Here is a 16,097-nt window from a genome sequence, read left to right on the forward strand (position 1 = left end):
TTGGTGTAACCGGTGTCCAGAATGAAGGAAGAGTTGATTTGGTTCGAGTTTTAAAATGTTCAATGCAAATATTCTGTACATTATATCCCTGGGGGGGGGAGGGGGGGCTCTTCTGTTTGTAACTTTTATTTAATTGGAAGTTTTTTAGTTCAATTTAGTGTCCTTGACATTGTTTAGTTTCTCGTGGAAATAACGCACCACTTCTTAATTCACTCCAGCACTCAGACAAAGGAGGTTAAACCGCTTCTTTGTACATTTGTACAGAGATACGAAGAGATTTCGTACAGAACTAGTGGGTGGAAACTGCGTTTTGGTGTAAGATTATAATTATAATTTCAATAGCATGTTTTAAAAAAAATGAGTGTTTTATTTCTAATTCTACATTTTTCAATAGCCGACGTGTATATGGTTGTTCATGCTAAATTCGTGGTTAGTAAAAAAACAATGTTTTCGTGTTTCGGATGTTCAGATTTGAAGATTTCATCCGTCCAAACCACGGAAATGGCAGCGGGCAGGGTATGAACCTAGTACCATCAAGGTCATCCGAACGACAGTCCAGTGCTCATATCATACGACCAGTAGATTGATATGCACATATTTTTTTAACGAATTTAATTTTTTTTTAATTAAAGCTACCGACAAGAAGTGTACATTTCAAGACGTTTATCTGAAAATGTGTATTGTTGTTTTATGCGTTTATTTGATAAATTTTAATGTAGGCCTATGATAACACGATGAGCCTGAATGATTATTTCATATTTTACAAAAAATGTTTTTTAAATGTATTGCCACACAATCACTATTAGAATGCAGAATACCGAACACAAGAACCAAACATTTTGTAATGTTGCTGTTAGCAGCTGTTTACTTTCCACTGCTACAGTGTTGCTATTTTGTTTTCCACAGCTGTTATCATTGTTATTGTTTTTTTTACAGCTATAAACAGTATTGTTGATGACGCCTATGTGCCACCAAATTAAATGACGAGCAACGGAATCAGAAAGGATGCAGTCAGTATATAGAAAACATTACATTATTTAATTTGTTCTTCTCTTGGGCTTAGTGTATAGACACTTTTTTTTCAACCTCTTTTATATTGTCTCATTATTGTTTTATAAGACAAAATTTGAGGCAACATTAAATATAAATATATTGTCTTTTAAAACTTTGAACTAAATTCTTTCTAAACAATTTATTTCCTTTACAATAAAGCATTTTTAAAACGAGCCTTGCGTGTGTGTGTTTTTTTTTACAAAGCTTAAATCCACTCACTGTCTGGTACAAATTCCCAGTTTTGGATCAAGTCGAAACTTTGCACAATTATTCATTGTCAATAACAACACATGAATCATTGAAAAAAGTCACCAATAAATAAATTAATTAATAAAATAGCTGCCTGCTCATGCGGTATGCGCTCTGGATTGTTGTTTGGACTTGTCGATGGTCCCGGGTTCATACCCTGCCCGCTGCCATCCTACGGTAGGTTAGGACTAGGAAGTAAATTATCAACTCTGAAGGAACATCTGAAACATGTATAACATTTTACAAACAAATAAATAGTGGCTATAAATTAATTATGTTTGATATTTGAAAGAGAAATAAATCTTACAGTATTGAGATGTATGGTTGTAAATGTGGAACTCTTCCTCTTAGGCACGTTGTTTTTGTTTTTTTTAGTTTTTTTTTATGCAGCTGCACGTAATATAGAACAGCTTTAGCTATGACCTATATTTGAATTAAAACTCTGAATCTTAAGCACTTTGACTCGTTCTCTATCTGAGTCAGCACATAAGTATCAATGAGCTACATGGTGGTGTTCTCAGGAGACTGTCATGTTACATAAGAGGCAGCTGTCATGTTTAAGTGTCATGGACTCCTCCCTTCCTGTCATATTGGGTAAGAGTGAGTAATCAAAGAGCTGTATGGACTAATGAGATACACTCATTTGGGAAACACATACCAAGTACACTCCTTGCCTTGTACAGGACTCTTAACATGTTGCAAGCATTTAGAGTTAAACTAAACACAATTATTTTTATTTTTTTACATTGTCATATTACACTTGAGATATTAGACTCTTTCATAGACTCTCAAAAAATTTTAACTGCCACATTAGTTTAAAGACTACTAAAAATTACAGCACTTTCAGATACAATTGGTAGATAAACCACAGTAAAAATTTCTCTCTCTCGATAGGGAGACTCTAGAAGCAATGATTACTATACTTTTGATTAAATAATTAATTTTGACTTACTATTTTAATTAAACTTTGTTTCCTACACAAATAGTTGCAAGCCTGCCAACTAGAAACTATTTGTTTTCTTTCTATGATACAGGAAACTACTCACTTCCCTTTACATTAAATATGTCTACTAGCATGTTGATTGGAAGCATTTGGTTTTTACAGATACATTCTATAAGAAAATGTGTGTGACCACCAAGTGGCTAATTACTCATGTTCCCTGCCAACAAGGACATTTTTTTTTCTAATTAATGTTGAGGTTTTTTCTCCTAAATGTTGATGTTTCTGATGATGTCCAACCTAGTAAGGAAGCAAATAAAAGTTGGCAACATGACATTTTATTTTTAAGAAAAATTGAAAAAATTTCTTTTTACACCCAAGTGATTTCTAAAGGTATCTTGAAAATAGATCTAGTACAGATATGTTAATACATTCTGAATTACTTGTATGAGTCTATTAAAAACCACAAAGGACTCTTATTGTAAAATATGCAGAGACAGGTTCAACAGATCATTGTTTTGAAATTTTAAAAATTCTAAAATAATTTGTTAATGCTAAAGCTTTGTCAATGTGTAAAAATTTATTGCAGTTCATCTTATTTCTTACAATTAATATTTTTTTTTTATTAAAAAGAGACAGAAAAAAATCTAAAATAGTATCTGTCAAACATTAGATATGGGCCTATCAATATACAAAGTACATCTAAACTAGATAGACACTCTAAAAACTAAAAAAAAATTTCTATTCACCCTGTAAACATAAAAAGAATCTCAAAATAAAAGTTGACAAGCAAAGCTAATAGACTTTTTATAAAGAATATGTTAATTAGAATGAGACTAGATTCTTTCATCTGCCCCTTATATATATATAATTAAAAACTTACACTGCTTAAGATAAAAAAGATACATATATAATAAATATTTGTATTAAAATAATACTATTGAAAAAAGAAAGATCACTATGTCCATGTTTAAATTGTCAAGTACATGTTTTTAACCTGAATGATTCTTTATGACAATATTTACAAGAGCTGTTCAAAACAACAATCATTTTAATTGCTCTATGAAAATGTTCATTTTTTGACCTGATGTTGTGTGTGAATGTTTCATGAGATGTCTTAGAGATGCTGTCCAGTGCAAATTTTTAGAATCAAAATGAAAAGTTCAGAAATGTTGTTTTATTGAAATCAGAATGTTCTTGATAAAGTTGCAAGTCAACTGGTAAATGACATCATCTTGACTGCAGGGCTTGCAGGTCTCAATGTGATTGTTAGGTAAAGTGACAAATTTTCCTACACCAGGGTCTGAAAAACAAAATAGGACAACAGTAATGAAACTTTATGATTAGTTTTAATTGTTGTTTTTTTTGGCTACAATCTTTTGACTAGTAAGTTTCAGATATTCCTTCAGACATAAAGATTATTACATCCTAGTCGAAATCTCCAGCAGTACAGCAGGAGATGGTAGCTGGTGGAGTTTGAATCCTGGACTACTTAGATGACAGTCCAGAGCACATACCAAACAACATAACAACAAATTTTTGTAAGGAAAATGTTCATATTTACTAACAGTATTCAATAAGGGGCAATGCCATTACCAAAAAAAAGGGTTTATACAAGTATAAAAATGGAGAGGAATCATTTGAAAAATAGAATGCAACATAAGGATGCAGAGGAACTTATTTATGAAATTTACATATATATTGAGCTAAATTAATATAAATTAGCTAAACAGTTCAAAACATATTTTGAGTGGCTGACTGCCTGGTTGTGTGGTATTCACTCTGTACTGTCGTCTCGGTGGTCCCTGCCTGCCAACATCCTGCTGTAGATTTGGGCTAGGGTATAATAATCTTTCAATCTGAAGGAACATCCCAAAACATGTAAAACAATGCATTTGATGCAATAATGTCTTTTATTTTTCTACACAATTATAAAATTGTGCATATGAAATGTGATTGACATACAATTTTTCAAACGATTTAGTGAAAAAATAAATATTAATTTTGGATAAAAATATGAAATCTAAAAATGTAGATTTTTTTTTTCAATTATTTGTTTCTTTACAATGAATTTAAGTTAAAACAATTCTTTAAGATTTTTAGTCAATCCTCAAACTAAGCTAAATAAATTTTGTACCACTTGAATCAGAAGGCACAACTAAGAGTTTTGGAAGTGGTCGGCCAAATGTGGTCTTGACGTTTTCTCCAAAACTTAGACATGGAACTGAATTCTTCTGAACAAATTTGACAAAGTTGTCATGAAGTGCTGCAAGTTTGGGGGAAGCTAAAAGAAAACAAGAAAAACAAAAAAAAATATTTTGTTAAAAGTCAGTACCTCCATTATACAACTTAACATTTTAACTAAATATTTAAAAATTAATAAAAAAAAGTTTTTTTTTGTTCAAGTCAGGTATCAAACTTGTACTTTGGCACCATTAAATGATGTACCAACAGCAATACCCATTGGGCCAGAGGGGCCTTGTATAATTGTGAAATTATTTATTGATACTTTTTGGTATCCCATTTCTCTTATGTTGCAAGCAAAAAGAATTGAAATGACATTCACAACAATTATATTTTAAAAAATTTTAGAGGGAAATATGTCTTGTGGAGTGGTAGTGGCTCTAGACTGTCATTTTGATGGTCCAGATTTCAAATCATGCCCACCGCCAGCCCAAGATTTGGAGATTTGGGCTAGAATGTAATAATCTTGAATTCTGAAGGAACATCTGAAGCATGTAATACAAACGTCTTTAGTCTTTACTTTCTTGCAAAGTTACACTATATGTATTAATATATATGGCCTTCTTCAGTCGCCAAATGAATATGAAATATGGGCATTAGCTATGGTAGGAACAACCAGCTGATCTATCCTGTATATTTGGGTTAGCTGCATTACAGGCTCTGCCAGAATGTAACAGTAATGTGCTGCAAGCTGCCTAAAGGTCGATGGCACCAGATATTTCCTCAGGGTTGACTCCTGAAGCCTTTTCTATGTTTAGGTATAGCTGCAAGGCAGCAGAGGTTTGAGTTTTCCTTCTCCTAAATTGGTAGACAGCCAAAGCTAATGAGCCTCTCCTGCCCAAAACTTACTGTTTTTTTTAATTTAGATTTTCAATATCCCAAAACCAATTTTCAGCCCTGACATAGACAAATTTAATTGCTTTGAATTAATAAAATCTTTTAATGCATTAAAATAAAAAATAACTCATTGTCTGAATGCAACTTACAAGAATGTAATTCTTGTACCTCTACTGATGGGAAAAGTAAATACTTGGCATACATTATAGCATCCACTACAGAAGAGCCATGGTGAGGTACACTGTAGAATAGGAGACCTTTGGTCTGGGCTGCTAGCTTTTTGAACTCATCCTCAGTTTCACCAATAGTGATGATCTTTTTAATAAGCAAACCTAAGTGTTGAAGACAAAGAAACTTTTTAGTACAAAAATAAGAAAAAAAAAAGATTTAGTTTTATATAAAAAAGAATGACACTTGTAATTATTGAAATAAGACAAAATCTCAGTAGTAAATTGCACAATTAAATAGTACCGAAATATAAATATAAGTTAAAAGATTATATATTCAAATTCAATATTAGTATGACTTATAGGAAGACAACATTAATGTATGATCAACTGAATTTATAAATACAAATTCTTTACTTTTACAAATTATGTGTGTATATAACACTCTTGTTAACCGTGTACCACAAAAACATATTCCTTTTACAACATCTACACAATTGATTTAAAGTAAGTACTACTTGATGCATTTAAGTATTTCTTTATATATCAATATACACAAGAGTGGGCAATAATCATCACAAAATCTTACCTCCCATTGAATGACCAACCCAGATTATAGGTCTTGATCCTACTCCTGCCTTTTGTAGCTTTTTAATAATTTCTCTGCTGCGGCCTTCAATAGTCCGTCTAAACAAAATATATTTAGAAAAAAAATATTCCAAAAGAATTTTTTTTTTTTTAACTTAGCTAATAAAAGATGTCAAAAAAGTCAGTACAAAAATGTTACTTCTTACTTGTCCTGCTCATAAGGGCAGTGGTCCCCCCATTTATGTAGCTTTGATTCATATCCAATGCTGATGATTCTTATGTTAGGACAATCCTGTGCTAACCAGTCCTGGTAAAAATAAACATTGCCCCAGTCTTGAAATACAAACAAAAAAACTTTTATTCCTTTAAAAATTGAAGTGCATTATTAGTAAAACCTAACATTATTTACTGGATTGATATATAAATGAATAGGTCACCTAAAGTTCTGAAATGTTTTGAACACATTCATCAGGGAAAAAAAAAGGTGGACTAATTATATTTTGATTTTATCAATAATCTGAAGTAAGTTAAGTGGCTTTCCAGGCAACAGTCTCTTAACTCTGACACTTTTCTTTGCACAATACCAAGTGCTTTCACTTTCCTGGCATATAGTCAGACATAATTGAAAGATAAGTTAGAAAAAGTATTTATTGCTCTCATCAAGTTTCAAACATGCAAATCCTAAAATTTTTGATGTAGATTACCTGGCTTAGAATATGATGGATACTATTTCTGAACAATTTATTTTATAAAGTTAGGTCATTATAAATCACTTAAGTAGAAAACACGTTCCAAGATGGAGTACAAGAACCAACAGATATTATTGTCTTTACAGATTCAAAATCAACTCTTCAAGCAAGCCCAAGATAGTTGCCAACACTAATCATAAAAATCCATCATTTAATATTAAACTTTAATATCATAGTCAAATTACAATGGATCTCTGGGCAAGTAGGCATCACAGGAAATTAAAAAGAATGATGTAAAAAAAAAATTGACCACACCAAACAAACTGGACAGTATCAATTTCCTCCACCACAAAGAGCAATCTACAATCTTCCAACTAAGAACAGGACACACACCTTTAAATGATCACCTTAACAAAATAAACCCCCTCTGTAGACACAGCAACCACCCTTATGAAACTGTGAATCATTCCCTATTTGAATAGCCAAATTGATTTACCTTTGGCAGAGACTCTATTACCACAACAACCCAACATAACCAAAACTTTGTAAGGGCATTGCTAAATGGCTGAACAAAAAATCAGTACACTATTTTTCCTTGGCAGATACTGCAAAAAAGCCTACAGCTCAGCAGCAAAAAAGCTGGATAGAAGAAGAATAAAAAATTAGGTCAAACCCCTTTTACATATATTTACTTTGTAGTGAGTCCATCTTTTATGCACTTATTGCATGACACACCAAAATGTATTATTTAAAAATAGGTGTAGTCATTATAGTCATTCAAAATAATTTTTAATTTCAAGTCTCTAAAAAAAAACAATATATAGATAAATGTATCTTTCCTTTTCTGATGCTTCAAAGTTTCTATTAAAAAAAGAAATACTTTGACCATTGTATTTAAAGCATATTCAAAAAAAAAATCAGAATGTAAAGAAAAATACTAAAATAAAAAATATTACTTTTGGCCAGCAAGCAGACGTTTTGTGAATGTCATCTCTCTGTCTCCAAGTTTTAACAACTCCTCCTCTCAAACCATGGACTAGTACTACATCAGCATAGACAAGAGGGCTAGGAGTAGAATAAAAACATAGACTAGTGCTATATCAGCATATACAAGAGGGCTAGGAGTAGAATAAAAACATGAACTAGCGCTACATCAGCATAGACAAGAGGGCTAGGAGTAGAATAAAAACATGAACAGTCCCACTAGGTGCTAAATCAATTTAAGCAAATGCACAGCAAAAATTTGTCAGTAAAAAAAAATATGTAAAAAATTCAGTTATAAAACTATGGCAGTATTTTACCAAAGTATCTGTTGCATACCGGTATATTTCAAACATGATGATGCCAACTGTGAAAGATGATTTTTAATAAACTAATTCATTTTAAAGTTATGACAGTAGCAACATGAACACATTATGGGTTTTTCCTTTGAAAAAATGGGGTATATGACCCTTCCTAGAGATTAAATATTATGAAACAAAAATAACCTTTCTTCACCTATTTCTCTGAGTAGGATGTATGAGTAGGACATCTTGATATAACTCTTTGCTCCACCAGTCTCTGTCCAAGTTGGCCAGCACTGTTAAGGCTTGTAAAGATAAGGCTGTGTCACTGCTGTTTATCCACTGACGTAAAACTCTTAGCCAACCTAAAAAAAAATCATAAAATTGACCATTTCACCATTTCAGATTTTCAAATGTTGCAACTTTTGTTTCTTTTCCATCAAGGTTTACTCAGAGAAATATATGTGATACTTACACAAACTTAGGGTGTGGTGGCTGAGTGTTAATAGCGCTTGGCTTCTAAACCAGGAGGGGGGATTTTCAGTTAGGGATTGAATGTCTAGATTTTTAGGAACCCCTTCCCTTGAGTCCACCCAACTCTAATGGGTACCTTACATTAGTTGGGGAAGTAAAGGCAGCATTGTGCTGGCTACTTGACATCCTAATTAACAGTTTGCAAAAAAATGACCTTTACATCAGCCATCATATAGGTCTGAATGGGGTACTTTGATTATTATTTTACTTATATGAAAGTTTAACTTTTTATATGATGTAAAAATAGTATATGACATTCCATCTCTTAAAAATAACTTAATCTTAATTAGGCAGTAATATAAAATCTTACCTGCCTGAACTATAGAGTTTAAAAGGTCTGGTATAAGAGATAGGTTGGTAAGGATAGATGCAACATACATTTGAATCCAGTTATCTGAAAAATCTTCACACAGATGTTGTAGCACTGCCAAGCCATGATTACAAACAAAGTTGATGGCATGATCTGGTTCCTAGATTGCAGAAAGACAAAAACAAGCTTAATTATAGAGTACTGATCAGTAACTAGCAAGCAAGAATATTTTTTTAATAATCTTAAGATCTCATCAGTTGAAGTTCAAATTGCAGAATTGAAACTTTTTTTATACCAATGTCGGACAATGAAAGTTTAAGGTATATGATGCAGCTGTATATATATATATCCTACTTTGTGGTTGAAGATGAGCACATTTCTCATTTCCTATGAGCATGAAAATTACTGTAAAGTCCTTGCTTTAAAAAGCTGGCTGCATGCACAGCATGGGTAAGTTTGGTCAGTTGCAGATAGGTTTGCTTCTTCTCTCAGCTTTTTATTGGTTCAGAACTCTTCCATGATAGCCACTGTCCTTGCTTTGTATCTCGTGACTCAGGCACCCATGGATTCCACCCCATGAGGAACGACTGAGAGCTAGTGTTTCCCAGCCCAGCTCCCCAAAGAGCTCTTAAGGGTATCTTTATAGCACTTATATTGACTCTTCTTAGAGCATACAGAAGTCATTTGGGAAGGCATGCAGACTAGAAGCAAGTAAGTAATGGCAGTGAAGTTTAAGAGTTAATATTGACTCATTGAAAAACAATTTAAAATTTGTCACTTGTAAGTCTATTAGAACAGTGTCTTCAGAAGCAAAGGTTATTAAGCTCTTCTTTGTTTGAAAAAAAAAAAGGAAAAGGAGGCAGGGAGTACTGCAAAGAGAGTCATTTGTGCAAAGTAACAGTTTCAGCTAAATGGTATGTTGTTTTTTATTTGTATACACCTTCATGCCATTGAATTCTAAACCTGTAAAAGAGGAAGGTAAAATTGATATGCTCTCATTGTAAAATCTATTCCTTCCTCTCAACTGATCATGGCCAAACTTGAAAACATGTCAGAAATAATGTATGGATGGAAATTATAACTAGAATATGCAAGAGATATAAAAAAAAAAAAGGACGTTTAAAAAAAAAAGAAGTAGAGCACCTACTGCTGTGTAAGATAATATTGCTTGCAAACAATTACTTATATCCTTCTCTTTTTTCTTCTCTTCATCTTCAGGAAATGAGTAGGGATAGTTGATTATATCCATGTTAAAAGGGTCATTCTGTTAAGACAAAGTGTTATTGTTTTTAATCAAAGATATATATATTTTTTTTTATTGATTAACATAATCATTACAGTGCAATGTGTTTAAATCCAATTATTTTTTAAATTTATATTATAATGTTAACATTGGTATCTTGTTAATATTGGTATCTATTTATACTTTTCACAATAGTGAAAACCATATCTTTCACATTTTTAGATTTAAATCCAGGCTTCCATTTTAATGATCAACCTAACATACTTTTTGTTAGTCTGAGAATTAGTGAATCTGTTATATAGAAATTTCATGCCCCAGTCTCTCTTTTTTGCTCTTTGGAACCCCCATTTTGTTTTTTTTTCACCAAAGCTTCATAATTAATCCGACATAAGACTTTTGAGTTGATTTGGAAAGACCCGCTTCATAACACCCCCCCCCCCCCCCAACACATACATGCACTCAAATTTTGGGCCCTTTAATTCTAGTATCCCTTTTACTTATCTGCTTCCCCCATCCCCCTACCAACAACAAAAAGTTAGTCCTATGTACACTCTATTACTTATCTTTGGCTTCTCAATTCAATCTATATTATAATTCGACCATGACCCCCTACCCCCCCCCCTTTTTTTTTAACCTTTTTAAAGCAACCAATGTACGGTATTAGACAGCACATTCATTTCTTCATACCATCAGTTTCAGGCCTAGAGAAAAACAAATGCATTTTTGGAAAGCCCTTATTGAATGCCACATTTCTGTTTCCCCTTCTTCATTTATTTTAGTATTTTGTTCTCTAAATAAAAAGAAATATCAATTTGGTTTTATTAATTGTAATCATTCATTTGACCCCTTTTGAATGTTGCACAATGACAACAGATCTAGATTTATGTTTTTAATCCTATTAGGATTAGTTAGTTTGTTTTTTATGTAGTAAGCATCTAAAGAGAACCTCTGATCACAACACACTTTTCAGATTTTGAATCTATATCTAGAGTCTATGGTTATTTTAAACTTTTTATCTAAATTCTTTACTAAAAAAAAAGAATCTAGATCTATCTTTTTAATGCTATTAGGATTAGTTTTGTTTTTCATTTAGACGGTGTCTAAAAGGAAGCAGATATAATGTAAGGAATATTAAAAATAACTAGGCCTAGACTTAGGGAAAAAATTGCTTTAAAAATACAGAATTTGTGTGATATTTTTTTATGTTTTAGATGTAGAATGCGACCTTTTGGAAAAAATACAGAAAATAAATTACAAAGGTTTGATAGAGCTTGTGGTTTTTCACAAATTGGGTTTGTCAGGTTCCAAATCTATCAAAACCGGTTCATAGTTATATTATAGTTATATTATTGAGGTAAAAGGAACCTGTGTACAAAATTTCATACAGATCTGTAACACAGTTTAAGAGGTCTCTTGATCAATGAGTCAGTGAGTGATACTTGGTAAATATATAAAAGATTATATATATTATTACTTAGCAAAGGTTGCTTTTGCTTGAGCTTAGACTTGTAAAATAGCACTACAAGGTGTGATCAAAAATCCAAACTATTACATTGTATAAAAAATCTTGATCTAAAGCCAAGAATCTGAAGTACATCAGGCAACTATTAACAGCATGAGGAAGAGGAAGTTTCTTGAGTTGATCTCGAAGCTCTTTCACAATGTCATTCTTAACAAACAAAAATTAATGAATTACTTCATTAGATTATTTTATCAAACAACATTATTAGACCTAATTTTTATGTAATTATATTGTTGAGATATCAACAAATTACTTTTGATGCATGTAGCTTGGGTTGTGGCAAAAAGTAGCACTGACTTGCATAAGGATACCTGGCCAAGGCAACTAATACACGTGCATCACAGGCTTGAGCTATGTTTCTGTATTTGTATTCTAAATAGACAGGAAATTGGAAAATTCATCAATAATTGCTTCCAAGTATTAATCATTATATTCAAAATTGGATAATGTGTTCACCTAGCTGGAAATATTCTTTTTCTTTTCATCATTAGTTTAATTACTTTCATGGATCAGTCTAAATATTACTGGAACCCACCTGGCCAATCAACTTTACTTGCTAATGAAGCAATTCCCATTTGTCGTATCCAAAAATTATGTGATTTTGTTAATTCTAATAAAGTCCAAGGATCATCACTTTTTGATTTTTCCCAAGGGAAAAGCCAACCTGAAAAAAAATAGACTGATTCATATATTTTTCTTAATACTTTTACTTCTCTATTGAAAATCTAATGATACCACTATCTTGGCGAAAATATATTAATTTCATTGTTACAAAATATTATAAATTATGAATAATATATACAAATATTACATTGACAGACTAGAAATAGAACACTTAAAGCTTTGAATTTAGATGTCATTAATATTGAACTGCAAATCTTCAATTATCATATATCACATAGTTATGTATTATGTGATTGCCTAAATAACAAAAAAGGGGAATACTGCTGAAAATTATGCTTTGTTAAAGAATACACCACAGATGTTTCATACTTAGTAATGTTTTTAATTTCACCTTTTGAAAGCAAGTCATATACAGCTTGAAATGTTTTATTTTGTAGAATTAGATGGGCATGCACTTTTTTTTTTACTTAGTAAAGTTGATGACCTAATTCCATCTTTTAAAACTGCATGCATATATATATATATATATATATATATATATATATATATATATATATATATATATTCCATGACATATAATTTAAGATTGAAAAATAACACTAGCATATATTTATCTCATTTAAGAAAGTAACAATAGCTGCTGAACTAGTTGTCAAAATTGTGAATGAAAAATCAATTTGTATAAAACACTTCACTCTGGGGCAGTAGCAACATTGGCTAGTGCAATTCAGCCTTCATAAATATGTTGTATTACATTACCACAAAACGTTGAAGTTCAAATTAGAACTTACCCCATATTTTGCTAAAATCAAAGTGCACAAGTTCTGAAAAAAATATCTGCAATCTGCTCAGAATATCTACAAATAAAATGTAATAATAATAGGCTTTCATTAGATTCTAAAAAATAATTTAATAACAAAATATATATTTAAAAAAAACATTAGTTAAAGATTAGCCCTATAATTAATAATTAAATAACAAAATATGTCAACCTTTCAATTTAAAAAAAAATTAATTGGTTAAAGATCAGCCCTATACTTACATAGTTCTGGAGAAAATTTTGAATATAATTGCCAATCTTGTTCAATGCCAACATTGATGTCATCCTCTTCAGCTTTGTGATGGAAAATGTCTTGAAATATATTTGTCAAGTCCACATTATCATATGTCTCTTCTATTTTAAGTTCTTCCTTAGGTGATGAAAGCATAAAGATCAAGCTGAAAATGCAGAATGTTTATAGTCATTAGCTCTAATTATCAGCATGACCTTCGACTTGCTAAATATAATCAAATTGGCTAGCAATACAATTTTCATTTGAATATAAATAAATGACTTACCCACTTCCAATTGTTGATAATGTCAATAAACCTTGAAAAAAATAATAAAAAAATAAAATAAAGCACAACTAGATCATACAGAAAACTCTAGTCACAACAGTGAAGGTTCTTGTAATCATAAATAATTAAATTTAAACTATAGAAACCTCCTTAATTTAGTCCTTATTTTCCACTTTAAATAACAAAATTGTTATCTAATAATTATCACATAAACAGGATACCAGGCTCAAATGATTGACAATGCATTTTATTTTTTAAAATCTTGATTGTATTTGCAATATAGGGCTATTGTGTTCCAATCAATGGTTTTTTAAAGTAAACAAAGATATAATAAATATAATAGTCATATTTATGGCTACTGGGTACTTAGACATGTAAAAAAAAATAGGATTACCAGTTTACAACATTTTGGGTGAGAAAAAAAAAGGAGAAGTGATAAAGATTAAGGATGCATAGAGAAATTGGGTAAACTTATTCATTTTAGGGAATAGCAGATTGTAAATTTTAATTTAATAGACTTAATCTAACTTATTTTTTCAAATTATAAAATTTAGGTTAACACATCTCTGTTGCCTTTTGTTTAAAATTAAAATAACTCAAAAAACATACCATATTTAGCAATTCGTCTCTTCACCTCAAATTTTTTTCTTATGACAAAATTAGTTGCCTTGGTAGTACTAGTGGGCCTACACCAAAATTTAATAAGGTTCATATCCAACAAGCGACCACATTTACAGCAAACATTGGGTTTAAAAATCTGCAGCATTGTTTGAAGAGTTTTATTCTTGTTTCTAATTTTTTATCTGAACCGCATCAAATCTATCATCTAGAGATCTAATCAGAATTAATCAGAAAAATGGTATGATATTATAATATTATATGTTACATTAAACATTAATAAATGATTAATTAAAAAATGTAGATCTAGATCTATATATAATTATTATAAATATAATAATTGTAATGCAAGCTTTAAAAAGACTCTTTGAACTTTTTTCCTGTATTAGATATTATTGTTGAGCATGATTGCAACTCAACTGTCTTTAATTATAACTAGAATCTAGAGATCTAAAAAAATCTAATAAAAAAGTATTAGATAAAGATTATTCGATTCTACTACTAGATCTAGATTATTCTAGATTCTAGATAGATTAGAAACTCAGTCTTAGACGACTTAGATATAATATTATATAGTTCTCTACATTCTAGAGTTTATAATTAGTAGATCTATAATCTATAATAATATAAAATATATTAGATCTAGTCCTAGTCACAATCTAGTGATTTTGTCAATCTGAATCTAGAATGAATCTAGAATCTAGATCATCATCATCTAATACTAATATATTATAGATTATATATATATATGATTATACATTATAGAGTAATATAGAGATTATCTTATCTTATATAATACAGACGTTACTTCAAAAAAGAAGATGATTAGGTCCTACGCGTCATGCATTCAGTCATGCATATTAACTAATGACTTAAATTCTGCCAAGTCACTGGTTTTCCTGGCTAGCTCAGGCAACCCATTCCATGTTCTAATAGCACTAGGGAAGAAGGAGTATTTGTACAAATTTGTCCTAGCATATGGGACGAGGAATGTGCCTTTATCTTTGTGTCTTTCAAAGTATTTTATTAAATTTTGTTTTTGTATTAGAGGGGTTTGATTAGAGGGGTATATGACTATAATAGTATATCAGTATCATACAGTATGTATAGTCTAGTAAACTATATTATAGTATAGTCTATAGTATATTATAATTACTATAATTTATATAATATATAATTATAATATGAGTTAACTAATACTAGATCTATAATAGTTTCATCATAAAACAAAACTAAAACACAATACTAATTTGTATACTTGAATAGAAGAAAAACTCAAAAATAGATTTTTAAAGATCTCTAGACAATTTTTAAGTATTATATTTTATAGTCGTCACTCTACTACTCTACTCTAGTACTAGATGATATATCTATTTATATAATATAGTAGTGTAGTAGATCTAGATTAATCTAGAATAAATGATAAATTTATTTTCATAATAATAAAATTATAAATCATAAAATCTAGAATGACTAGAATTTAGTTGATTCTACTTCTAGATCTACTATCTAGATTTAGATCTAGGACTTGAGTCTAGGTCTAGCCAGTCTAGCCCTAGCTAGGCCTACCCCGAGCGGGTACAAATCTAGACCCCTATAATATAGATATAGAGTATAGGTTATATAGACTTTGACTAATAACTAATATCTAGAATCCAGGTGTAACTATGTTAATTTAGTTAAAAACACAATGATATCGTTTTTTTACGATGTCTGTTGAGTGTTGAAACTTGAATGTTGCAACTTGCAGTCCTAACTCAATAAAATTGCACACAAAAAAAAAAAATTGTAAACAAAGGTGAAGAACTCTCATTAAAGTAGTAGCCTTAGTTCCCTTTTCGGAAGTTTAAATAAACAC

General features: G+C 30.7%; 2 protein-coding genes across 5 annotated transcripts in view; one reads left to right on the plus strand and one right to left on the minus strand.

Annotated features, from left to right (window-relative positions):
- LOC106072458 (collagen alpha-1(XXI) chain) overlaps nucleotides 1-1,227 on the plus strand; it is a 28,482-nt gene extending 27,255 nt beyond the window's left edge. For both annotated transcript variants that reach the window (XM_056013323.1, XM_056013330.1), the window contains one exon: nucleotides 937-1,227. In XM_056013323.1, coding sequence (XP_055869298.1) covers nucleotides 937-980 — 44 coding nt within the window. In that variant the 3' untranslated portion in view covers nucleotides 981-1,227. The remainder of the gene's footprint in view (nucleotides 1-936) is intronic.
- A 1,622-nt stretch (nucleotides 1,228-2,849) lies between these two features.
- Nucleotides 2,850-16,068, minus strand: LOC106072469 (protein SERAC1-like). Of its 3 annotated transcripts, XM_013232847.2 has the most exons (17): nucleotides 15,948-16,067; nucleotides 14,231-14,455; nucleotides 13,622-13,652; nucleotides 13,326-13,501; nucleotides 13,075-13,140; nucleotides 12,195-12,323; nucleotides 11,913-12,031; nucleotides 11,690-11,806; nucleotides 10,042-10,158; nucleotides 8,895-9,054; nucleotides 8,265-8,415; nucleotides 7,724-7,832; nucleotides 6,285-6,385; nucleotides 6,080-6,177; nucleotides 5,473-5,655; nucleotides 4,380-4,526; nucleotides 2,850-3,545 (listed from the first exon to the last, which is right to left on the minus strand). In XM_013232847.2, exons 2-17 carry the CDS (start codon nucleotides 14,385-14,387, stop codon nucleotides 3,406-3,408), a joined length of 2,001 nt encoding a protein of 666 aa, XP_013088301.2. In that variant the 5' UTR covers nucleotides 14,388-14,455; nucleotides 15,948-16,067; the 3' UTR covers nucleotides 2,850-3,405. The 3 variants fall into 3 exon arrangements, with proteins under 3 accessions (XP_013088301.2, XP_013088315.2, XP_013088323.2); XM_013232861.2 differs by lacking the exon at nucleotides 11,690-11,806 and having other exon boundaries at nucleotides 15,948-16,068; XM_013232869.2 differs by lacking the exon at nucleotides 14,231-14,455 and having other exon boundaries at nucleotides 15,948-16,023.
- Between the last annotated feature and the right edge of the window lie 29 nt (nucleotides 16,069-16,097).

Source organism: Biomphalaria glabrata, chromosome 1, assembly GCF_947242115.1.
Source record: "Biomphalaria glabrata chromosome 1, xgBioGlab47.1, whole genome shotgun sequence".
Classification (NCBI taxonomy): domain Eukaryota; kingdom Metazoa; phylum Mollusca; class Gastropoda; family Planorbidae; genus Biomphalaria; species Biomphalaria glabrata.